Here is a 26,216-nt window from a genome sequence, read left to right on the forward strand (position 1 = left end):
CAAGTAAAATATTAAGTCTTAAAATAACCAAAATCTCTTTCTAAATTACCTTTTGTTTTTCTCTGTAATCTTCTCCTTCAAAGTTATAAACGCTAGACTCTGTATCCATTGTAAAATTTCTAAGTGAGCTTTCACCCATCTTGGAGAGCTTTTCATTCATCTCTGCAGTCTAAGGAAACAAAAGAAACATCTTTTTAGATTTGAGAATTCTATAAAAGCACGAGAACTATAGTCAAAACGAATTGGACTTTATGGTACATAACTTCTTTGGAAGTAAAAGTGTAACTTAGCTATTTCCTCAGTTCTGGTTTGAAGTACTTTATATACTAGAAATAATCATTTAATCTGCATCTCACCTTCTTTGCACCTCTTTCCAAAATACCATCAATATCCTCATCAGTAATCTCACTCTCCTTTGAAGCAAATACATGAGTTGCCCCATGCCTTATCATTTGAAGCATTTCATCTTTCCCAATTTTGTTCAGATTCTGATCCACAAGTCTTCCTGAAAAAAGATGTTGATGTGTAATATTAATTAAACTTCTGGAATTTTAAATGTTAGATATAAGCCCACATAATTTTACCTCAAACAATAATCATTTTTGTTTATTCACATTTGATAATTTTCACTTTTACATAAAATGCCAAATTTTAAGTTAATATTTAACATATTTCTTAAAGCTTACATGTTATGTAATAAAGTCTACTGAATACCATCTCAATAAAATAAATTCTCGTGTGAGAATAACAGTAATTTCGGATATTTGAAAATCAAATTACCAAAACTTAGATGAGAGTATTATAAACACAGGAAGTTTCTGATAAGCAGAAACTAATTAGTATTATTACTAATAATCCCAAATCAGCCTTTTCTACTTAGAAAATGAAGTACAAAAACCTTCACACTGCCAAACTTCAAGAGTTATTCACATATACTTGTGTTTCAATTTTTCTACTTCAACCAACTTGTAACGAGTGGATAAAGATACAAGTTGTTTTCTGGGACCTTAAATCCTTGTATCATGGTTTTAGGTCCCTCACAGAATACACCATCAAATACCTGTGACTTTCAAAGTTAAGACACATCTTCAATACAACGAATATGATTCTTGAAAGCTATCTCAATGCTACAAAAATGTTCTTAGGCTTACAGGAATTACTTTCCTATTGGTGGAAAGGAACTTTTCAGATGTAAGTACTTCTATATATTCCCATATTTTTTATTATACCCCTTAGTACACCAAACATAACCCAGAGGCATATACCAAAGGCTTGCTGTTTGACTGGTATGTCTATAAATGGGATTAACAAAGCTACTAGCACAAATTTGTTCCAAAATTTGCCCTAGAAAAACCCAAAGTCAAGAGACTGTTTTTCTCAGCTGATTGTAAAAGAATTAGATTTTTAACATTTAAAAAGAGAAAAAAAAAAAAAAAAAAGGTGTTTCAGAGATGAAAATAACTGCCAACAAGAACCACAAGGCAGATGTCTTTCTAAAACCATGGATGAATGTGAGGACCACTACATCACTGATGATAAATTTCACTGTTTGGCAGGCCCCAGAAGTCCCCAGAGACTTTCCTAATTAAACATTCACTGTAATAATTTATACAGCTTTGGATACCCTAGGTGAGTCACTTCCTAGCTGTATACATGATAGACAAGCAACTCACTTCTATCTCTGATGCCAACCTCCAGCTGGCATGAAGACGAAAGATAATACTCTGTATTTAAATACTGAGCACATCGCCTGGTACAAAATAAGCCTGTTAAGCAACTATTAACAAAAATAACTAACAGTATTCAATCATGTATTGTCTTTATGTATACGACACATGGGTAACTCTATGGATGGCATTCAATTCAGTTCAGTTCAGTCATGTACAACTCTTGCGACCCCAACGACTGCAGCACGCCAGGCCTCTCTGTCTATCACTAATTCCCAGAGTTTACTCAAATTCATGTCCATTGAGTTGCTGATGCCATCCAACCATCTCATCCTCTGTCGTCCCCTTCTCCTCCTGCCTTCCATCTTTCTCAGCATCAGGGGCTTTTCCAATGAGTCAACTCTTCGCATGAGGTGGCCGAAGTACTGGAGTTTCAGCTTTACCATCAGTCCTTCCAGTGAACATCCAGGACTGATTTCCTTTGGAACGGACTGGTTGGATCTCCTTGCAGTCCAAGGGACTCTCAAGAGTCTTCTCCAACACCACAGTTCAAAAGCATCAATTCTTCAGCGCTCAGCCTTCTTTATATAGTCCAACTCTCACTCTCACATCCACACATGACCACTGGAAAAACCATAGCTTTGACTAGACAGACCTTTGTTGGCAAAGTAATGTCTCTGCTTTTTAACATGCTGTCTAGGTTTGTCATTGCTTTTCTTCCAAGGAGTAAGCGTCTTTTAAATTCATGGCTGTAGTCACCATCTGCAGTAATTTCGGAGCCCAAGAAAATAAAGTCTCTCACTGTTTCCACACCTATCTGCGTGAAGTATGGCGCATTAAGGGATATCAAAGAAACGTAACACTCCCTTCCTTACAATGCACCTAAGACCCTGGCTGACGAAACCAAACACACAAACGGAGCTACCAGTAGAGAACACACAGCCCCCCGGCGGCCCAGAGTTAGGCTTCTGGGCTTTCTCTTCTGCGGCCTGGGCTCAGTCCCTGGTTGGGGAACTGAGACTCCACAAACTACATGGCCAAAGAAAAAGTTCTGATGTACAGAATTTTCTAATTTCAACAAAGTCTATCTGGACTTCCCTGGTAGCTCAGACAGTAAACCATCTGCCTGAAGTGCAAGAGAGTCAGGTTGGATCCCTAGGTTGGGAAGATCCCCTGGAGAAGGCTGCCCACTCCAGTATTCTTGCCTGGAGACTGCAAGGGCAGAGGGCCTGGCAGGTTACAGTCCATGGAGTCGCAAAGAGCTGGACAAGACTGAGTGACTAACACAAGAACACGACAGTAACCTCTTAGCTTCAGGGACAGAGAAAATGTATTTGGTCACAACACAATTTGCGAGGGAAAGACACCAACGTGGGCCAAAGGTTGAGGGTTTGTTTTTTCAGTTTTTCATTTTACATATCCCATCACTAAAAGATCTATCTTAAGCTTCATGAAAACACAAATGTCTTCCTTGAAAGCTTATCTGGCACAAGAACCTGAAGTTCCCTTCCATTCATCCAAAATAAAATCTCACTCTCACCTTCTAGTCCTCCTTACATAAACGTTTGTTCTGTGTCTCACTCTCACTCAGTTATAAATGTCTTGAAAGTAAGAACACCGGTTGGTTTTAGTCACCTTTGTATTCTCAGCACTGAGAACAATGCCTGGCATCTGTGGCTGTTCAATAAATAATTTTGAACTCAAATATCCAGGGGGAAAGTGTTATAAATTCAACTTGGTAAATGTTTAAAGTCCTAAGGCTCACCCTGCTGGATGACGATGGAATCCAGTCTGAGCTTCATCTCGGCACGCTCCACTATTCTTTCTTCTACAGTGTTGTCAGTTATGAAGCGGAACACTCTGACTGTCTTGGTCTGTCCAATTCTATGTGCTCGGTCCTAGGAAAACAACTAGGTTACTTTGAAAATTCACATAAATGACATTTGAATGTGTATCTTGAGAAACAAAACGAAAATATTCTCAAGTACAAGATGGTTTTAAAAATATGAAACAAAACACTGATGAATTCATACTCATTAACATTTCATTAACAGTTCCTACAGTCTCAGTTTCAATCAAATTAATCAGCTATCTCACAAGAAATCCTTCCAGAAGCATAGAACATGTTGAATCTGTGAGAAACTTACCATGTTAATTTTACTAGGTTAATGGAAATAAAATACACATAATGCCTTCAGACAACACAGACAAAGTTATAATCTTTAAGTATAACAATAAAACTATTTTTAAAATTTTTTTTAAGTTTAAATTCAAAATGTTTTTCTACTAAATCAAATCTAAATTTTCACTATATTTAGGGAGGCAAAGTGATATAAACAAACTCCACAAACAATATAAAAATCCTAGTCTAAATAGTACCCAATCGACTACAGATAAGAAGTCAAACTAATCTGAATTCCATTTTGTTTCACTTCAGTTAAGTTCAGAAAACACACTCTTATAAAGATCCCTATTTCTAATTGATCGATTTTCCCAACCACCTTTACAAAGAGTCGCAGGATGAAAGTCGCCAACAAGACGAGATATAAACACCACAGGCCAAGTTATTAGCAATGTACAAACTTTTATGTTTTTCTATTACTCTATAGATCCATAAGTTTTCTCAACATAAGAGCGATTCTCTCGATCTGGCCAAGATACTCAAGATGCATGGGCCTAAGATTTTAAAACATCACATGTGGCAGGCATTAGCAGCTCCCCAAACCTGTTCACCGTGCCTCCCAGGACACAATACTATACTATCAGTTACCCACTCCTATGCAGTAAGTTACACTATGTGATAGAGTGCTGGCCAATCACAGTGGGGACACTGTCAGTTCTGACCCATGAAAAATTCCCTGGGCAATCCCCAGTTTTCTCTCCTGATGGAAAGGATATAACAGGACTCTAAGGTCCTAAGACATGGCAGATGTAAGATGGAAATACCCTGATTTAGATGGATGATCACCTGCAAAACACCCTCAGTGAACTATTAGGTCAGAAAAAATACAATTCTATTGGATTCAGTCACTGACATTTGTAGACTGCCCATTAGCTCACTTTAACTGAAACATCTATTAAGCACAGAGTATATCTGTTATCTCTTACCATAGCCTGAAGATCTACTTGGGGATTCCAATCTGAGTCATACAAAATCACAACATCAGCAGTAGCAAGATTGATGCCAAGACCACCAGCTCGTGTGCTTAACATAAAAACGAACTTTGTGCTGTTTGGTTCATTGTACGCATTGATGGACTCCTAATGACATAAAATAAAAGTTAGAAAAGTATTTTATCTGATAATTTTGTCATCTCCCCTCCCGAGAGTTTACTCACTTGTCTCTCATCATGGGGTGTCTGTCCATCCAACCTACAGTACTCATAATTCCTCCACATGCAATAATCTTCCAAAATATCCAATACCCTGGTCATCTGACTGAAGATCAGTACTCGCGAACCTGTTGGCAAATGTAACAGACCATTATCAGAAGCTTCAGAAGTAAAAAAAAAATTTTTTAATTTACAACTAACCAAAACCAAGACTAACCAATTACCCCTTAATTCCAGGTAATGTAGTTACAAGGATAAAACTACACATTGTTTATTATTTAAGTCAGTCACTCCCCACATTTTTCCCATCAAGGCACAAACAGAAAAGGGTAGTATTTATAAAACACACTAAGGCAAAAAAGAAAGGCTATCTGCCTCTGGCCTGGGAAATCTTGCCACCACAAAGACGTCTTTATATCCCACATACTTAAAAATAACCCTCCACCACAACCACCCTTCCCTGTACAAGGCCCAGGCATCCCTTGACACACACCCAGTACCCTGACTTCACACAAGTTCTGAAGACCCACTCCAGATGGAAGGACCATCCAGGTGTGCCTAACACCTGCACCATCATCCTTCATTTAGGCCACAATGCAAATTTCCAATTCTTCCATTTCTTTAGCCAGCTGCACAATGCCTTCAGTGGGATATAAGATGACTAGTGGATCACTTTGGAAAATAATTATGAAACTGCCTTGTCTCAGAATCTGAGGCTGATACTCTGCTCGTGTTCCACGTTCTCATGCCCTAAATGCGCAAGGATGCTCAGGAGTGTCCTAGCAAGTTCTTGCCACCCTTCCCGGCACACTTAAGTTTCTTCAATTACTCAACTTTCAAGGAAAGCATTTTAGAAAATACATTTCCCAAGAAAGGTATAAAAAGAAAACAAATTTACTGACAACTCTAACAATGTTTTCAACAGTCAATATCCTAAAACAGACTCATCTACTGGTACAATTATCATTCTTATCAAAATATACAGAGAAACACAAATGGAGAAATTTGAAGCCTGTGTACTTCATTTTAATAGAATGAATAATTTGTTCATGAAATGCCTTGGTGTCTGGGATATGGTTCAAAAGTCTGAAAGGAGGAAATAGGTACAGTACAGATGAAGACAAGCTTTTCCACTAGCTGACAGTTGCTGAAGCTGGCTTCATGCTAAACTCGCTCTACACTCATGTACTTTAAACAAATCTGTACACACACACACTTTCATACAAAAAGTCAGCATATTATGAATAAAATTGTTTTGGGTCAATGCATATAATGTTTAATTAAATTAAAAATACACATAAATAACTGAAGACCACCAACCTGAACACACCACCACTGTCTATTAAAGGCTCTGTGAACTGTCTATGAGTGGGAAGGGCACTCTTGGCATATTATAACCAAAAAAAATGGTATTTCTAGGAAAGTGTATAGAAAATGAGAATTTCCCCTCAAAATCCAGTGCGTTTGACTGCCCTAACTACAGCTTTTTTTCTAAAAAATTTGAGGCTTAAAACTGGGAGGTTGGCAGGGTGGGGTGTGAGGCTCAGATTAATGGATAGGAGTGTTTCAATGTCCCAAACTTCAACTTTACAAAGTGCCAATGCAGGGGAGCTCCCTCATTTTAACATCAGAATCTTAAAAGTTTCCACTACTTCTCCATTTGATACCAGTAACAGAGGTACCTTGTTCTTTTAATTTAGGGAGCAGTTTGTCTAACACCACCATTTTGCCACTGTTGGTAACCAGATGCATGTCCGTTGTGTAAGGTGGACCCGGTTCGGCCCCATCAAAGAGATAGGGGTGGTTACAGCATTTCCGCAACTGCATCAGAATGTTCAGCAGCCGCATTTTGTCCATCTTCCCTGCAGAGTTCAGTATATCTATATCCTTCATTAATATCCGAGTATACCTAGTGAAAAGAAGAACATTTTAAAGAAAAACGTTGATGGCTCAACTGTTCCTGGATGGGTCCCTGCCATTTTATATACTTAATCCCATCTCAACCCCAGAATACCCATACAAAACAACCCATCAACTTCTAATGTGCGCTTAGGAGCGTATCACCCGAACTTCTTTTTTCTTGCTTCTCTTTACTGCCTTCCCCTTCCCCACCCTCAGTGTTCTAATGTGCACCTCTAACACTTGGGTTTAGAGTCCCAAAAGAGTAAATTCACCTTCTTGGGATGAACTGAAATGAAACTATAATGATACAACATTTTTAAGTAATAAAGCCAAACTTTAAAAGTAAGTTTTAAACATAATTTTCCCAAAAGAAGAATGCTACTATTCCACTACTATTCAATGTGGCCAGGGCAGCTCTGGGTAAGGAGGAAACAAGAATTATGAGAGCATAGGCATGATGATGAAAACACAATTAATACAACAGCTTTAAATGAAAGTTAAAGTACATGGGCTGAGGGGAGAGAAGCGGGTAGTTAAGCTAAGGTTGGATTATGAAAAGCCTTGACTGTATACACTAAAAAGTTAAGACATTATCCTAAAGGAAAGAGTAATCTTTCCAAATACCAAAGTTTCAGGACCCTGAATCCTCTGAGCAACAACTTAAATAACCAAAGCCATCTATGCTTAACAACTCCAATTAGCAGGCACAAAATATTCAAGGCAGACCTTTCCAGCACAATTCTAATGTAAAATTCACCAATGTGGTTATAAACTAAAAAACAATTTGCTTTACCTCAGCACTGATTCATGTCTTAATTCTGTATTTTAGAGCCATATAAGACAAGCCGAACTCTTTGCTCCTCTATTAAGACCTTTCAAAATTTTTGAGGACATTTAGAAAGGGCGACCTTTTGCCCATTTCTTTGCCTTTTATCTTTTCTGTCCTTTTACCAACAACTCCAGCCCCTTGAAAAAATACTTATCAATGCTGAGCACTGAACTGAACATACTTGAAATGCAGTAAGAACAGAGTGGTTAATTATTTCCCTCCTCTGAACACTGAAGACAGCAGTTTCTAAGATTCATACACCCATAAAACTTTTAAAAAAGGAAAACAGAAAAAACAAAAATAACAGGAATTTACAAGGTTTTCACCTTTCTTAGTATGCTCTATTTAGAGGCTTTTAAAATAGCTATCATGTGTCATTACTGCAATTTCACAAAAGGACATTTTAATCTTGCCTAAAATAAAACATCAGCTCAAAATGGACTTATAAACTAAATAAATACAGCGTTCTGAGACAGGAGAGAGCACTTAAGTTTTCTCAGACCTCTACCATCTCTGACTTTATCAGGGACTGGCATGAGCCCATGGGCCAGTATTTATGACCCAGCAGGTTAACCACATGTCTCACGTCTGAGCCACCAGAGTTTCTTTTTTAAAAACCCATGTAGAGGACTTTACATCCATCTCTGTTAAATGCCAACTTTTGAATTCTTAAACTTCCCAAACTGATTCTTTCATCTTTAACAAATACTCTGTATCATAAATTTGATTAGGAAGTCCTAGGTTCTACATCTGGGAAACTGTTCAGGCTGAGTGCAAACCAGCAAACTGAATTCCTTGACAATACAAGTACAAAAGCAAAATACAAATGAAAGTTAGTGAAGAATTAAGAATTATTTCAAAAACATCTCAAAACACATACCATTCCCTTTGCATTTTGCTAAGACCCACATAGATTTTTACTTCCTTCTTTGGAGGTAAACTCTTTTCAACATCAGCCTTAATTCGACGAAGGAGGAATGGACGCAAAACCTTAAAAGAGCAGAAAGAAATGGAGATGACCTTATCGGTAACTTAAGTAATATTTCAGGATCTCAAAAGCGTCCATTAAATACACAGAAATGTGCCTTCTTGAATATCAAAAGATTCTTAGGACTTCTCCCTTCCAAATACATAATTTATTATTACAGACTTCCTAAAGAGTATGTTAAGATGACTGTTCAATATAATAAGTAAACACTTGATACACTTGTCATAAAGTGTAAAAAACAACAGTAAATTTTAAAGATGATATTTTCAACATTCACTGCCTTTCAAATTTAAAACTATTTAAGAAAAGGCTATGTCCACATTATGATGTCATCGTGGTTACTGTTCCCTAATTTATCTTTTTCTTATGGAAGTAGACAAATATAAAGTATACACACTGTAAATATATAGCTCAATACATTTTAATCAAGTAAACATAGCCATGTAACCATCTTCTAGATAAACAGAGCATCCCATAAATCCTTCTGTAACCTTCCCAGTCACTATCCCCCCACCTTCCTTTCCAAAGGTAAGCAATATTCAGTTTTTAACGTCATACATCAGTTTTGATGGTTTTTAACTTTATTTATATACCAAGAATCATAGTATATGCCCAATTTATATCTGGGTTTTTTTACACAATATTATATTTGTGAGGCATACCCCTGTTGTATATAGGTAATTAATTTTCATAAAATAATTGTAAGACAGCTATAAAGCAAAAGATATCCTTTTATTTTTATCTTCCTTTGTTCTATTTACCACTAGCTTATAAAAATGTGATCAAACAACAAAAGTTGATGAGAAAAACAATAAGCAACACTCGAATATCATCACATAAGGAAGCTAGTCCCAACCAAAAGCTGGCACCAACTGCCAGCCATGTGAGCGAGGACCTTCAGCCCCCCTGGCCCTCTTCCAGAACTATCCGTGTACATGCAGCTGGGTAAATCCAGCAAAGAACTCACTCGGCCAACTCATAAATTTTGGGGTTATTAAAAATATACACAAGTTAGGCTTTGGTGTGGGATTTTCTGCAACTAAAGAAAACTCATTTAAAGAATTCTCTCATGCCCAAATACACCATGTGATTGTGAACACACTCTTTCATTACAAGACACAGGAGCTATGGTGGGAATCTCAGGACAGCGTGGCGAGGCAGCTACCGGACCTGTACCCCCTGATTTGAGAAGCATCTTTATGCTGCTAGCTAAGTAAAATAAACAAATGCCAAAACCGGTATTCTGTTGTGCTTTAGTATGCTTTACCTACATGTACCTATCTATTTATTAAGCAAAGTCTACACATACATACCCCACAATCCTCTGAACAAATACATCTAAATTGAGTGCTTACATGCTTAAACGCCATCTAAAATGAAACAAGGTGTCTAGGAGACCATTATCTTCAAATATGTACAAAATACAATTTCAAGTACACAGAATTTTCGAGAACCTTAAAATTAATTTACATACAAATATCTGAACACTCCAAAGTTTTTAAAATTTTCCCCTTAATTGAATATGCACTTTGAGCCAGGCATTACGCTAGGGATACAAAGGCAAATGTAAGACACATCCTGCCTTTGTGCTTACAATCCAGAGGGAAAGCGTTCGTAAGGGGGTCATTTCAGTAGCCTGTGCAAAGTCCCACAATGTTAGAATGTTGGATTATTAAAGACAGGCTAGAGAGGAGTCTCTAGGCTGGCCTCGGCCTGGGTACTCATGGAGAAGGTGACATCGCCACCGAGTCTTGGCTGAAGTATTATTCATAAAGGCAAGAAAGAGAATACTAGATGTGGAAGAAAAGATAAGCAAAGACACTGAAATGAGCACAGTGGTTACAGAAAACTGACAGTGGGGTCAGCAATTTTAGCAAAGTAAAGCTTGACTAAGAAGTGAGACAGAAGTTGGAGAACACTATTAACAGAAACATTAACTCTTTGGAGGAGAGATTCTGTCCCACAGGACATGTTTCTAGGGCCTTGAAACATTTCCAACTGTCACAAATGAGGGCATACTACTGGCACAGAGTGAGCAGAAGTGTCCAGGATGCTGCTACTGAACAAGAGAAGCACCTTCCCCATCTTCCAAAAGCTGCACCAACATGTCAACACCAGTTGAGAAACCCTGAGTAAGGTCATGAAAGGCCTTGTATGTCATGCTTACATGCTCTATCCTGCTGGTCAGGGTATTATAACCTGGGGTCTGTTAGAGAAATTTCTATCTTCCTACCAACTTTCACTTGTGAATCTTCACAGGAAGGAACAAAGCTGTATTTCACAGCAAAAACATCAACTCTGCTCACATTGCACTATTAGCAGTTGCTTGTACACAATCAATTGATTTAAGAACAACAGATGGACCTTTAGCCTTTCAGAAGCAAATCTGTTAGATTCTCCTAGGGCAGGTAAAAAGAACTAAAGCTTCCAAAACTTATTCATATTTAAGTTCTTAGGCAACTCTTCTTCCCCTCACTGTATGTTAACCCTAAGGGATTAATTAATTAATTCACTAAGTTAGAATTTCACCCTAGGCTCTAAGACTTAAACTGCCATACACTACCACCTCCTCGCATCATAAGAATAAGTACTAAAGTGGGCAGATTCAAACAGATTTGACTCTAAAGCCACTGTGCTTTTTGTTAACAGAAAAATAATCTACTAATCTGTATCATTTTTCCCATTAGAAACATGCTTTTTTAACCCTACTCCAAAACACTTACCATATGAAGCCTCTCAACTAGCTTTTGATCCCCAAGGCAATTATTTGTATCAAACCAGGAATCGAAGTCCTAGATTAACAAACAAAAAATACATTAAGATTAACTTTATGTGTGTTCAGTCGCTAAGGCATGTCCAACTCTTTTTGATCCCATGGTCGGCAGCACAAGCCTCCTGGCCTTCACTACCTCCCGGTTCGCTCAAATTCACAGCCATAATAGTAACTGCAAATACCTTATTATGCTAGGTTATATAGCATATAACAACTTCTAAATTAATTTAATATTTGAACTGTGAACTGCAAAAATCATTCAGTTCCTTTTAATGTGTGTTATTGTTAGCAATTCATTTTAGAATCATGTATTTCCTAAACATCAAGATGACAAGTTTCAAAGTGAACAGAAAATAATTGGAGACAGTTTTGTAGATATGAAAATCAATATTCCTGAAAAAAAAATATGCTTCAGTTTCAGAAAATCTTAAGTTAAAACCACTTCACGGTTTGCTAAGACCACCGTGCATGTGGACCCACCCACTTCTATTGTTCAAGCATTAAAAACAGAACTAAAGTAGCTAGCTGACACTGATTAAATTGCCTTTCAGTAATACAATCTTCTCAAAAAAACTTTAAAATGTAAAAATAATAAAATCTACTCTTAAAATGATCCTTACATAACACACCCAATCAAAATTAACACCTTTTGGGAACTTATTTGAATAAGCTCTTCAAAGCCACACACACACACACACACACACACACACACACACACACACACTCCAGAAATGGGAGCAAAGGTTCAAAAATGAAGTCGAGCCTGACAGAAAACCAAAATTACTAATTGCACAGACTGTCGACATAATGTACATTTTGCTAAATACAACCAAGAGTTCAATTAATTAACCATTTCTATCACCACAAATAACCTATCAAAGGTAAGGATTAGTCTCTATGCTTGTTAGACCATAGAAAATATGGCTAGACAGACTTCACCAAATTTGAAGGCCATCCTGGGAAGAGGCCATCCTGGGGACTTAAAACTCAGGCAACAGAAGTCCCCAAATTCCCTTGGGGAATAACCTGAACACCACCTTAAGAACTTAAGCAGTCCACCTAGAGCAGTGTCACGCCAACGTGACCACCCAATAAGAATGTGAATTTATGACATTCCAGACAGAACAAGCCATGACTTCAAAAATGAGACTGAAATCAAAGGCACAAAAGTAAATTCTCAGGATGCAAACGAAACTTGGTAGGTTACAGGCAGCTAACTACCTAAAAGTGTGAAAAGTGACGATTCTCTCAAGCAGTACGAAAAGGTAGGCCAAATCCGTTAATTTTTCTGGTTTTACCGAGATAAACTGACAGCTCTGGATGAGGTTTGAAGTGTACCGCGAAATGACAATGTTTAAAGAACATCCATCATTTAATACAGATATACCATTTTTGATAAACAGAAAAAATATTAAGAGAACTTCAGGATTTACTGTTATTTACTTTTAGTCATTATTTACTCTTAACAATCTTCATATCCAACATGCAGCAGTGTTACATTTATCATGCTGCACATCTTAAATACTTAATAATCTTGTAAGTGGAAGATAAATAAGTACAATAAACTCTGCACCCTTTAACTGCCTTCATCCAGTTCTGCTTCTCCCCTGGTTCCCACCTCTGGTAACTGAAATTCTCATCTCTTTCTATATAAATTTGTATGTTTCTTGAAGCAGGCCAGTTCTATTACAAAAATATTAAGTATCAAGAAACTACTCCAACCAGAAAATAGTAAGAAGTACTTACATCAGCTGAATTAAAGACATCTGGTAACAAAAAATTAAGAAGTGACCAAAGTTCATGCAAGTTGTTTTGAAGAGGTGTTCCAGTTAATAATAGTCGATTTGTAGTCTTGAATTCCCTCACTATTTCTGACAACTGAAAGAACCAAATTCATCATTAGAATGAATAGTCTGCATATGGATCAAATTCTAAATGAAGGCACAAATGATTTTCAAATCTAAACGTCAAATTACCTTGGATTTTTCATTTTTGATCCTGTGAGCTTCATCAATAACTAAGTATCTCCAATTAAATTTTTTGAAAACAGACTTCTCTTTAATAAGCATTTCATAAGAAGTTACACATACATCCCATTCTCCTGGTAACAAAACATCTCTGACAAAAGCAGCCTGTTTAACAGAAGAAAAAAAAATTCTATCATGCAGAAATAAACTATACATTAAATTTATTGATAACAAGAGCATAGACGGGGGCGGGAGGGGGGGCGGAATACTAAAAAAGAATTAAGAGTTACCTATAGTACACAAGCAGCTACAGCTAGCTCAAAGTAACTTCATTAATCCTATGTCACAGCCATGTAATAAATAACTGACAAAATTATTTGGTGCAAAAGTTGATAGACGAATTCTTAAAATGTCTTCTTTCCACAATTCCACTAAGTGTTGAAATTTTTTGGACACAGGTTTAGAAAAGGATAAAGAGTTTTCTGACATAAAGATAGATAAGGACTAAGGACTAGTTTGCAGTAAGCATTTTCATTCATTTTAAGTTTACAGATCTTTTAAGACATTGCTATGAATTTTCTCATTTTACAGGTGAAGAAACTAAAGCAAAGACTGGTTAAACCACTGGGTTTCAAAGCATAGTAAGGATTCTGAAACTTAAAATACCCGAAGTAGCTAAAAAGGGAGAAAAGAAATCTAGAGTCATACTGATAGCGGAATGAAGGGAAAACAAAACTTAATACACAGTCCTTCAATACAGTATCAGTCCATTTTTTAATCCAAATTTTATATTCTTAATAGTGTCAATTATTTCCATTGTTGGTGGTGCTATTTTAGTCGCTAAGTTGCCTGATTTTGTGACTCCATGGACTGTAACCCACAAGGCTCCTCTGTCCACAGGATCTCCAAGGCAAGAATATGGAGTGGGTTGCCATTTCCTTCTCCAGGGCATCTTCCTGACTCAAGGATCAACCCATGTCTCCTGCATAGACAGGCAGATTCTTTACCACTGTGCCACTAGGGAAGCCATCATTATTTCCATTTCCTCTCCCCAAAAGGATGTGTCAACTGATCAATATTTTAACTTATTTTGATAGATATGATACCAACTTGTCAAGTTACTATTTACATTTCTACTACTTACATTATTATGAAGAAATTGCTCTAGAATGGGAATAAAGCCTTCAATTTTATAACCACCCCCTAAAAGCAGGCGGAACAAACTATATTCTTATAGCTTTCTACAGTCTACAATTCCTTTTTCCCCAGTATGAATCTTAGCCATCAAGATAATATTCCACTTACAAATTACTAATATTTATGAAGACCAGGCTTATTATTGGGACCCTTTCTCTTCTTTTATCCCTCCTCTAGTTATCCCCTTTCCCCAAACCTAAATTCAAATTCTTTTAATATCAACAATGTAACAAAATATGAGAAACTTACCCTCTGTTCTTTATCGCCTATTAAACAAACAGACCTAAGTGTTGGCACCCATCTCTTGAATTCACTCATCCAGTTGTGTAACGTAGACTTAGGCACCAAAACCATGTGAGGACCAGGAATGTTTCGATAGTGTTTCATGTACCCAAGAAGAGAAATTGTTTGAAGCGTCTTTCCCAGGCCCTGAAAGAGACAATAACCACAACGCTATGAAACACGAAACAAAACAGACTCCCGTATTTATTATTTCCTGACTGGTACAGAAACATTTAAAAGAAAAGCTGTATATACACCTAACAAGTAGCAGAAACTTGACCTGTGTCAAGTGGACAAGTGTTACGGCATTTAACCTTCACCAGTCTGTGAAGGATGTACCATTACCAACCCCCCAAAGCTCAGATAGAAGCTTTCCCAGGGTCACCCAGCAGAGCTAGAACCAGAACCAATTTCTTCTGACTCCATTACTTTCTCCAAGCAATTGTCTTAGCACTGTAGCTATAGAGAAACTTAAAACATTCACTATATAACTAGTAAACAGTAAACAAGATACAATGTTTTACAAGATAGAACGCTACAAGGTGCCATCACAGAGAAAATATTTACTGATGACATCCAACTAATCCCCCCTGTGTCTCAGAGAAGTGGGGGGAGCAAGGGGAAATGGCCAAATCATATTAGAAAAGTCAACCAAAGGCATGCTTCTCAAAACGTAGTATTTTTAAATTTATTACACTTTCATAGATAATAATTCCTCACAATTGAAGTATAGATATAGATTCCACTTAGGCAACTAAAGTGAGCTAATTATTAGTCTGACACAGGATTAGCTTGCTAACAGTCTACAGTATAATCAATAAACTATATCTTACAAGTCTTAACTTTTATACATCTAAATGGTATACAAGGTTTTAAATTATAAAACGTGGACTTCTACAAAAGCTATCAAACACATACCATTTCATCTGCAAGGATACCATTGATGCCATTTTCATACAAAGAAATGAGCCAATTTAATCCTCGGACTTGATAATCTCTCAGTTTACCCCATTTGACATCTAAGAACAAAAGAAAAATGACATGCACATTTTAAAGACAAGAATACAGGTGGGCAGCCCCTCCTTCATGTGACACTCAGAGGTTTAACTTGGGCCTACACACGTTTATTTTGACTGTGCCTTCTTCATTAGATTTTAAGAACAGGAATGTGGCAAGTTCCAAGTCAGGAAAGGTAGCTGCTGTGGTGTGGAGCGGAGAAGGAGCAGATGGATATGGAAGACAAGAAACACGACGGAAGGCGGAAGGCATCTGAGGCCTCCAGCCGCTCAGTCCGTATGTTATCATGTATCGGTTCTAGAGACTCTCCGGCCTATTTCCTTTCTCAATGTCAGCGCAAGTGTTTCTAATCAAGAGTTTTCACCTTCCCTGATGACCAAAACAGAGGTTTGCTGCGGCCTGTGTTTTTCTCTTAACAAAGGGGAAATAAATAAAAATTATTAATAAAAGATTGTTTTTCCTTTACCCTTCCTTACTTTGCTTTTCCAAGAGATCCTACAAAGAGAAATGGTATCTTTCAGGGTTTACATTTCCCATCCCAGAATAATTACTAAGTATATGGATCACAAATAACCCAACTTAAAAAAAAAAATACATGTATATTCTATATTCCATCCCTTTTGAAAACACTGCTCTGAGACGAAATGTTAGTCAACACTAGGAAAACTGGTTACACTGTAAGAATGTGAGAAAGAGTCAACTCAAATACTTCAAATTTCCTTTCTCTCTGCACCACAAATCTGGCTCTGGCCTCTAGCTTAATAAGAAGAAGTGAAAACTGGGTACTCTGTAGCCAAAAGAAAAAAAAAATCTGGAGATACACACTTTAACCAGACTAATGCATTTCTAACCAGATCCTATCCTCCTTGAAGTTTAGTCTGCTAAGAGTTCAAGATGACAGTTAATTATTAAAACATCCAATCCAAATTATAAATCCTGTACTACTATAAATTTTTCTTTTGCTCACAACCACTATGATCATACAAACTTGTCATCAAGTGAGAAAGAGAAAGATCAGGGAAAAAAAAATTACCGGGCTCAGTAAAAAAAACTGTGCCACCAGACAACCAAGATTATACATGCACGCATGCTACGTCGCTTCAGCTGTATCCGACTCTGCAACTTCACGGACTGTAGCCTGACACGGCTACATGGACTGTCCTCTGTCCATGGGACTCTCCAGGCAAGAATACCAGAGTGGTTGCCATGCCCTCCTCCAGGGGATCTCCTGACCCAGGGATCGAACCCATGGGTCAGTCTCTTGCACTGGCAGGCAGACTCTTTACCACTAATGCCACTTGGGAAACCCAAGATTATATATAAGTAAAACCTAAACCTGGTTAACCATGTTTTCTTTTGGAAAACCATATATAAACTTTAAAACAAAGACAAAATCAGGAGATGAGTAACAAAAAGTCTTTAATAACTACCTTTTCCTACACATCTTTCTTCTCTAGGGCAAATATATGGCAAATTCCATTCCCATTTTTACATATACATTCAGGAAACATCAAGCACAATGGTGATTTATGCCCTTTTGAAATACAGCATCGCTATCATAATGATATACTATCACTTCTAGCCAAAAAAGTATCTGAAGTTCATTTCACAATCAATAAATTTCAAAGATTACTTAAAATTCCCTTTATAAATTATAGCCAAGAAAAACCCCAACATTAACCAAAGGCTACAAGTGGATGTTTTAAAGATTAAGTAATTAAGTATATATAACATACATGATGGAGAGTCTTCAAAGCGAGTGCAAACATTGGTTGCTTTGGAGCTTTCTGTTAATAATTCTTCATCTTCTTCTTGCTCTGTTCTTCGGTGTCGATAGCTGCCAAGTGTAAAATAAAATCAAGCGATTTGAGTCTTGGCTTTAATTACCAGCTTTCAACATAGTAGTCAAGAGGCTGACCAATATTTCACAGTATCTTAAGAGGCATGTAAATTAAGACTATAGAGTAATACCTTAGGTTAACCAGAACCTGATAAACATAAATGTGATAATCTAATTTCAATGAAATATGCAGTAAGAAAAACCTCATAGTTTATATTTTAACGTGAAGTGTTTTGCTCCCACCCCAAAAATAGTTCCCCCAGAAATCACATTTTAAAAACTACAACTTTCACCAAAAGCTGCAGAATTTGCAGAACAGAGACTTAGGGCTTAAGGCAATGACTCTTTAACTAGAGATTCATCAGAATTACTTGAAGCTTTTTAAATATACATGCCCAGATTTTACATCCCAACAGAGTCAGATACAGTCTCTTAAAAACTAATTTTTTGTAGGTATAATATTGCCAGATTTCTTAATCTCTAAAGGACTCAGGTTAGTAAAACTATTTACTCCCCAGTTTTCAAGTTTCCACTTATACCTGTATACTTTCAACAAATACTTTCATTTAAATTAGAAAACAGTAGATTATATTCCACTCTTGTGATCTCTATATCTAAATTATTGCTTGATTTCTATTAAAACAACATGCTTTGTGGGAAAGATAATCAGCCTTCCCAGATAGAGAAACATTCCTCAGAAATGAAAGTGAAGGCAATAAAAATCCAAGGATCTTTTTTTTTTTTAGTATTTTTTTTCATATTTATCTGGCCGAACCGGATCTTGGCTGTGGCATGTAGGATCTCTGATCTTTGCTGTGGCACGCAAACTCTTAGTGCGGCATATGGGATCTAGTTTCCTGACCAGGAGTGGACCCCAGGCCCTCTGCACCAGGGGTGTGGAGTCTTGGCCACTGGACTACCCGGGAAGTCCCTTCTTGCTGGTCATATGTGTTTACTTCTTGTGTTTCTCTGCATTCCAATCTTACGAAAACTTAATTCAAAAATCTACCCCTCAACCCCAAGTTACTCTCCATAAACCAAGAGAGAAACTTAACTTTGCTCTTTTTTTTTTAAATAAAATCTCCTTCATAATATGCTATCAAGATGACTGATTATTATGGTTGTTAAACTAAAGAAAAAGTTGGTATATGCTTTGTTACTTCAATTAGTGGTTACTTTCAAGCAACGAGGTTGCCCTAAATTCATTATTACTAACCAAACATCTTAGTTAGGGCTTCCCTCATGGCTCAGTTGGTAAAGAATATGCCTGCAATGCAGGAGACCCAGGTTCGAGTCCTAGGTTGGGAAGATCCCCTGGAGAAGGAAATGGCAACCCACTCCGGCATTCTTGCCTGGAAAACCCCATGGACAGAAAGGAGCCTGGCAGGCTACAGTTCATACGGTCCCAAGAGTAGGACACAACTTAGCAACTAAAGCACCACCAAACATCTGAAGTTATCCAACCAGCACAAATTCTAAGAAAGAATCTATAAATTCAACATGTAAGAATTACTTTACAAATTTTGCACCACCACCTAACAATGGCATCATACAACTTGACATTTCCTTTTATATAAAGAAACTAAGTTTATAACAAAAATTTTAAGTAGACTACCATGACATAAATCATCATACTATCTATAACAACCACAGACTTCAGATAACAGCAGTACTCTCAATCCACGTACGTGGTTTAGGAGACTAGAGAATGCCCCAAGTCAGATCTAAGTTCAAAGTCAGATTATTCTAATTCCTTCTAGACGATATTAAGTAGGCCACTTAACCTTTGCGTTTGTTTCCACTCCAAGGAGAAGGTAACATCTGAATTCCCTACTCAATCTATATAAAAATAAAGCATTATGCTTATTTTTATTTATTTATACATGTATGGCTATATCCTGCCAAGCCAACTGGGCCAAATAAGTAAGAGCACTATAACTATTTTTTTAATAAAATGATTTTGTGCTTCTAATGAAGACTATCTAAAGTAAGTCTGGTTCAGCTGTTAAGTATCAACTATTACTCACTCGCCAACTGATAGCAAGTTCTGTTTCTCATCCTTTTTTATTCGTGGGCGCCCTGGTTTCATCTTCAAAGGTGAGGTTGGAGTCTTCTGAGCAGCAGGCTGAATGAAATGTGCAAACAGTTCTGTCTGCTTTAATAAATACTCAAACCTATTTGCCCGGTCAGTTTGCTGGAAGAAATATGAAAACACATTTTATCAAAGTATCAATACAAACTCAGAAATCAAAATTTCAATGTCTCCATACAACAATCTCAGCAATAAAAACTCCTGCTACATGCAACAACATAGATGAGATTCAAAAGTATGATACTATGTGAAAGCAAGCAAGCATGCAACTACACACGATACGATCCAAATTCCAAACAGTGATTTTCTATATGAAATTCTAAGTAGTGATTTCTCAGAAAGGGGAGCTGAAGTGTCAGGGATGAGAGCAGGAGCAAACGTCTGGGGGATGACAGAACTGTTCTACATTGTGACTGTACGGTGTCTAAAAGGCCTCATCTATTTGCCAAAACTCACTGAATTAAAAACATAAAACTACTGTGTGTCAGTGATACTTGAATGTAGTTGAAGAAAAAATATCAAATAAAAAAATAAAGACACTGCAATACAGGTATACTTATTCAGAAGAGGGAAAAATGTTGTGACAAATTTTAAAAAGCTATCAGGCTTGAAAAACATCTATTAAGTTCATGAAATATTCATTAACCCTATATAGTTCTTAATACCATTTCTTATTTTTATATCTAACATCTGCGGCTTTGAGTGTTTCCTATTATCACACAAAAAGAACAGAAGACCAAAAAACCTTAAGACCTTGAAATCAAGTTCTTATAAAAATGAACAATAGAAATCTACAGCCTTTAGACAACAGATTTTTTACAGACACATCAATACTTTGATTTTAAATAAGCAGAAACAAGACAAGAGTTCAAGAAACAGAGAAGCCTGTTACTCAGTATCTCTACCCATAAATGTTTAAAATGTCAACTTTACAATGAATCACAAAACATTTTACCTAGCAAACACCAGAGGTAGTCTAATGTGCTTTTTAAATGAAAACATAATTTCTAAACATCACACCAGTGTAAAACTGAAGCCCAATTTGACACTGAAGGCACACGGTGACCACACCTCTCTAGTGCTCAAGATCCTTTAATGGTTCTGGATGTCAAACTGTGGTTCATGATCCATTACATCAGAAATATCCAAAATCTTTGTTATCTTCTACAAGGTCAAGTCTGAGACTACTACCTTAAAGAATGAAGTATAAACTTCACGAAAGCTCTACAGAAGATTTCGTAATTTCCAAAATTCTCTCACTGATTCTCTCACTGACTTACCTATGAATAGGATCATAGGTATTCTAAGACTTACCTATGAATAGGATCTAACAGATGATAAGGAGTCTGCTCAGAAGAAAACTGCTTGTCAAGGTCATGATTTTGAAAAAGGAAATTAAAGCAGGAGACTGAAAAATTTGTAGGAAGTGAGAAAAAAATTGCAATAAAGGGAGCTGTGGAGGTGAGAAGCATTGTAAAGAACCACTGAAAACCTCCATTATATAATCAGATCAGTGACACAGACTTTACAAAAACACAGATCAGAAAGAAGCTAGATCATGAGAAACGAGCCAAATGAAGATGCCAATGAAATAATTCATGCAACAGAAGAATAATGAACTTGAGTGGCAGGTAAAAGATAAAAAAAATATTTATGAAGTTAAATCTGCCAAGACTATGACACACTGTTATAAACAGGTTGGGTATTTATTAAGAAAAATTTTTATTCATTGAGAGAACACTAAATAACTGTGTGGGAAACAGATAATGAATTCAACTTCGGATACTCCTAAATAAGACTTACCAAAGGGATTTAAATGTTCAACAAGCAAATGAAAATACAATGATTGGAGGCATCTGAGCTAGAGATAAATATTCAGAAGTACTCATTTAGAAGTGGCAGATGAAAACCAGTGACAAGGCTAACTGTCCAAGAACAAATATTCAAAATGTAATGAAGGACAAATGAATAATCAAATAAATAAGGTATCATCAAAGCAAAAAGGTCTCTCAAGGCAAGAAAAAAATTTGTGGAGTGGCCAATGGGGTCAAATACAAGTATGAATAAGGAGAATGAAACTAAAACTAAGCCAAAGAATTGTCCATTAAAGTTACTAGTACATCACTTCTCAGCCTTTTGGCTAAGATCAAGTAGAGAATCACTAATATAGTGTTAATGACAGAATCTAAGTTGTGAAGGTTTAGAAGAATGAATGGGAAAAGTAAAAATGGAAAAACATCTTTTCTTCAAATAAGACGGACAGCAAAGAAAGGTGACAGGATAGTTACAGATGTACACAAAATGTATATATACAAAGCATAATAGAAATCATATAGAGTAATACATCACTTATACTTTACATATTACAATATACATTATGCACATTATATATGTGTATACAGATGCATATATGCAAACTTTCAGGACTTTGAAGCCATTTTAGAAATTTCAAAAATATTTGCTGATATTGATGAGAAAGTCAAAGAACAAGGGGAACGTAATACTTGTTAAAATCAGTATTCTATGTGCCAGATACTATTCTGGATGCTGAAGACAGAGAGACTAAGACACTGTTTCCACTCTTAAGGAGGATACTGTATTGTGCAGTGATGATATTCTTACACTTTAACTTTTTAAGATTTAAAAAAAATTAAGTAAGTTTAATCTATATAAAGCACACAGAACAAGGCCCAGTACATACTATTCATTCACTGTTAGTCATTATTATTTAATCTAAACTTAAATTCAAAGCTTTTTGTAGGTACTGGTTAACTCATGGTAAAATAAAGATTCCCAAGAGGATGTGAAATGTGAGCTGGATCTTTTGCAAGTATAATATTCATATTCTCTTTTGTTGGGCAAGAAATACTATTACTGTATATTTTTGTATTATATATTGTATGCATATGTGCATGAGAGCGTGCTCAGTTGCTTCAGTCATGTCAGACTCTGCAACCCTTTGGTCTGTCGGCTCCTCTGTCCATGAGATTCTCCAGGCAAGATCACTGGAGTGGGTTGCCATGCTCTCTTCCAGGGGATGTTCCCTAACCAGCAATCGAATCTGTGTCTCCTGCATTGCAGATAGATTCTTTACCCACTGAACCACCTGGGAAGCTCATTATATATTGTATATGTTATGATAAATTATACATGCATTACTCGCTTTATAAACAGTAGAGTACAATGCTAGACAGATGCAGAATAAACACATCTTGAATAGTTACTTCTCTGGTCTTTTAACTCATCTCACTCCCAATGCTAAATCTAAAAAGGAGTATTAATATAATCCACATATTTACATATTACGTGAATTCATGAAATACATCTGCATTTGCTTTAATCAAGTAAGTAGAGTAAGATAAAGAAAGCTACAGTACTCCATGGTACACATATTTAAATCAGGTATCAGTGCCTCAACTTTAGTAAATTTAATCACCTAATAAAAAGCTATTATGACTCTAGTCATATACCTAGAACATACCATTTTTTCTTCATAGGTGGGATCTGGTTCTTGGATTTCTTTTTGCTTTCCAGGAGATGCATTGTCAAATACTTCCTGGTAAGAGGGAAAAACCACGGTTTGTTCTTCAAAAATACTCAACATATCATTATTACACTGATTTCAGCCCAAAACACATTCAAAGTAACACTCCTGTCCTGAACTTCCTAGATACCTAAATGGCTACCGTCCTATCTGATAGGAAACCTTGATGCAAAATACGACCATAATAACAATTCACTTAACCCAAATACATAAACCTCATGCCCACTGCCAAGATTAAAGCACAAGGTTATTATCTCCAACATCCTAGAACAAAAATACTTAAAGCATATCTGTTTTGTTTTCTAATCAAAAATTATAAAGCCAAATTGAACAATATAAACTGTGAAGGAAATGTTCCCTTTTAATAAAACTGCAGTATCTGCTGTAGTACTACCCAAATGTACACCTGGGAAGTCACACAGTCACCCTGATTTCCATCTTCTAAAACATTAAAAAAATTCATCATGCACTCTAAAGTGAATACTTTAACTACAGTTTGATTCCTTGATAATCAAGGTAATCAATTGATAATCAACTGATAATAAATGTGCTATTTTTACAAATTTATTCACCCTGACATTCAGAAAGTCACAAAAACCAAAAAAACAGCACCAACTTCACTGCAAAGTTCACTCATCCATTAAAAGAACACAAGAACAGCTGGTGAAAAGAACAATTTTCATTAAAGATGTAGTGATCTGTGGTGCTACATACTGTAACGAAGTTCAGTTCAGTTCAGTTCAGTCGCTCAGTCATGTCCGACTCTTTGCGACCCCACGAATTGCAGCACACCAGGCCTCCCTATCCATCACCAATTCCCGGAGTTCACTCAAATTCACGTCCATCGAGTCAGTGATGCCATCCAGCCATCTTATCCTCTGTCGTCCCCTTCTCCTCCTGCCCCCAATCCCTCCCAGAATCAGAGTCTTTTCCAGTGAGTCAACTTTTCACCATGAGGTGGCCAAGGTACTGGAGTTTCAGCTTTAGCATCATTCCTTCCAAAGAAATCCCACTGCTGATCTCCTTCAGAATGGACTGGTTGGATCTCTTACCTATGATTAAAAAGCTGAGGGGATGGGCCTGGTACAGCACTAATATAAGAGATCAAATGACCCAAATTCAAGTCTATCTTCAGTGCTAAGACCTTTACGAACTTGTATAACCTTAAGCTCATCACAATCTCTGGTCTCCAGAGTAAAAGTGACAAAGCCATCTACCTAGAATAATTCACAAAATGGTACTGGGATACCATGAAAAGTCGAATATATCCTAAACAGAGTCAAGATGTGCTTTCCAATAGCAGTCATTATTTCTTTCACAGTCTTAACTAAAACAGGCAAAAGATTTGGGTTTAGGACTCTTAAGGTCATATGGCTATTGGTATATAGTGTACCTACCTATCAGTCCAGGTAGGTATGAGAAATGAGAATGAACCAAGACAGGCCCCATTCAGGTTGCCAAAAAGATCATACTAATTAAAAAATGTGACTGCTCCCATGACCTACCAATACCAAGCAAAAAAAAAAATAACCTAATACATAGGAAAGCTAACTAATGTTCCTAGGAAAGTGGGCTTTGTCAGAAAATAAATGATTTTGGAAAAATGCAGCTTAAAAACAAACAAACAAAAAAACCATACTATAATATGAAGAAAAAAAACAAAAACTAGTCAGTGAAAAGACTGGTAAAAGATAAAATCACTGATATTACTATCCTGAGAAGAGGAAAAATAATGAAGCCATTTTTCAATAAATGAAATTGCTAAACAACACATTTTTGGTAAAAATATGACAGGGAAAGATATTCAGGGAAGGGTCAGCTTCAGAGCCAGATGTGGGTTCTATCACAGATTCTACTTACAAGAAGACTCAATTTCCCCATCTGGCAAAAATACTACTGACAGCCGGTACGTGTTACAACATTACTATTCATAGTTAACCTCTAATTCCACTTTACCTTAAAAACAGCAACTGAAAGGCAAAACATTTAGTTTAGGCTTTAAATTATTCCGCTTTCTGATATTTCCTTAACACTTCTAGTGAGACTGAGACTTTGGTTGCTACTCCAAAATTCGAATGATAGCCTCTTTTGAGAGGCTGACAACAGTGGACAGCAATTTGCAAAGAAGTGCGGTGCGTGCTCAGTCGCTTCAGCTTTGTCTGACTCTGCCACCTCGCCAGGCTCTTTGTAGCGCTCCAGGCTCTTCCGTCCATGGGATTCTTCAGGCAAGAACACTGGAGTGGGTTGCCATGCCTCCCCTCCAGGGGATCTTCCCAACCCAGGGATCGAACCCGCGTCTCTTTTGTCTCTTGCACTGGCAGGCGGGTTCTTTACCGCTAGCGCCACCTGGGAAGCCCTGAGAACTGCGTATTTAACACAACTGCTTTCAGTGTCAAACTTTCAAACCCCCTTAAACAAGGAAGCGGGAATCCAAGTTAACCCTAGCAATTCAAAACGATCATTTAAAACCTAAAGAAAAAGAAAACAAGCAACACTGACATGAACTGAAAACAAATTTCAAGTCGCTGAAAGCTATAGAATACCAGAGGTCCTATTCCACCAAAACCCACCCTTACCTTTAAAGTTCTTTCAAAAACTAATAACACGTTACCTCACCCTAGATAAGGCCGCTGGTTACACAGAGTAGGACTCCACTGAACTGACTTATGACCTAGTACAGCACCCAAATAAAACTACTGAGCCAAATGCTCTATGGTAAACTGCCCTACCATTTCCTTATCGTGTTAATTCTGCAGCAACATTCCCTTTCAGAGCAGTATTACCTT

The 26,216-nt window shown here is 36.9% G+C and overlaps 1 protein-coding gene across 1 annotated transcript in view; it reads right to left on the reverse strand.

The window, feature by feature from the left end:
• The window catches only part of SMARCA5 (SNF2 related chromatin remodeling ATPase 5), a 35,474-nt gene that overhangs the window by 7,832 nt on the left and 1,426 nt on the right, over positions 1–26,216 (reverse strand). The window contains exons 2-16 of the mRNA XM_068990100.1: positions 23,368–23,442; positions 19,822–19,988; positions 17,691–17,791; positions 15,856–15,956; positions 14,905–15,084; positions 13,468–13,623; positions 13,238–13,369; positions 11,442–11,510; positions 8,611–8,720; positions 6,682–6,908; positions 5,006–5,127; positions 4,776–4,928; positions 3,433–3,565; positions 357–505; positions 50–169 (exon numbers count right to left, since the gene is read on the reverse strand). Coding sequence (XP_068846201.1) covers positions 50–169; positions 357–505; positions 3,433–3,565; positions 4,776–4,928; positions 5,006–5,127; positions 6,682–6,908; positions 8,611–8,720; positions 11,442–11,510; positions 13,238–13,369; positions 13,468–13,623; positions 14,905–15,084; positions 15,856–15,956; positions 17,691–17,791; positions 19,822–19,988; positions 23,368–23,442 — 1,995 coding nt within the window. The remainder of the gene's footprint in view (positions 1–49; positions 170–356; positions 506–3,432; positions 3,566–4,775; positions 4,929–5,005; positions 5,128–6,681; positions 6,909–8,610; positions 8,721–11,441; positions 11,511–13,237; positions 13,370–13,467; positions 13,624–14,904; positions 15,085–15,855; positions 15,957–17,690; positions 17,792–19,821; positions 19,989–23,367; positions 23,443–26,216) is intronic.

This window comes from Capricornis sumatraensis, chromosome 17 (genome assembly GCF_032405125.1).
Source record: "Capricornis sumatraensis isolate serow.1 chromosome 17, serow.2, whole genome shotgun sequence".
NCBI lineage: Eukaryota > Metazoa > Chordata > Mammalia > Artiodactyla > Bovidae > Capricornis > Capricornis sumatraensis.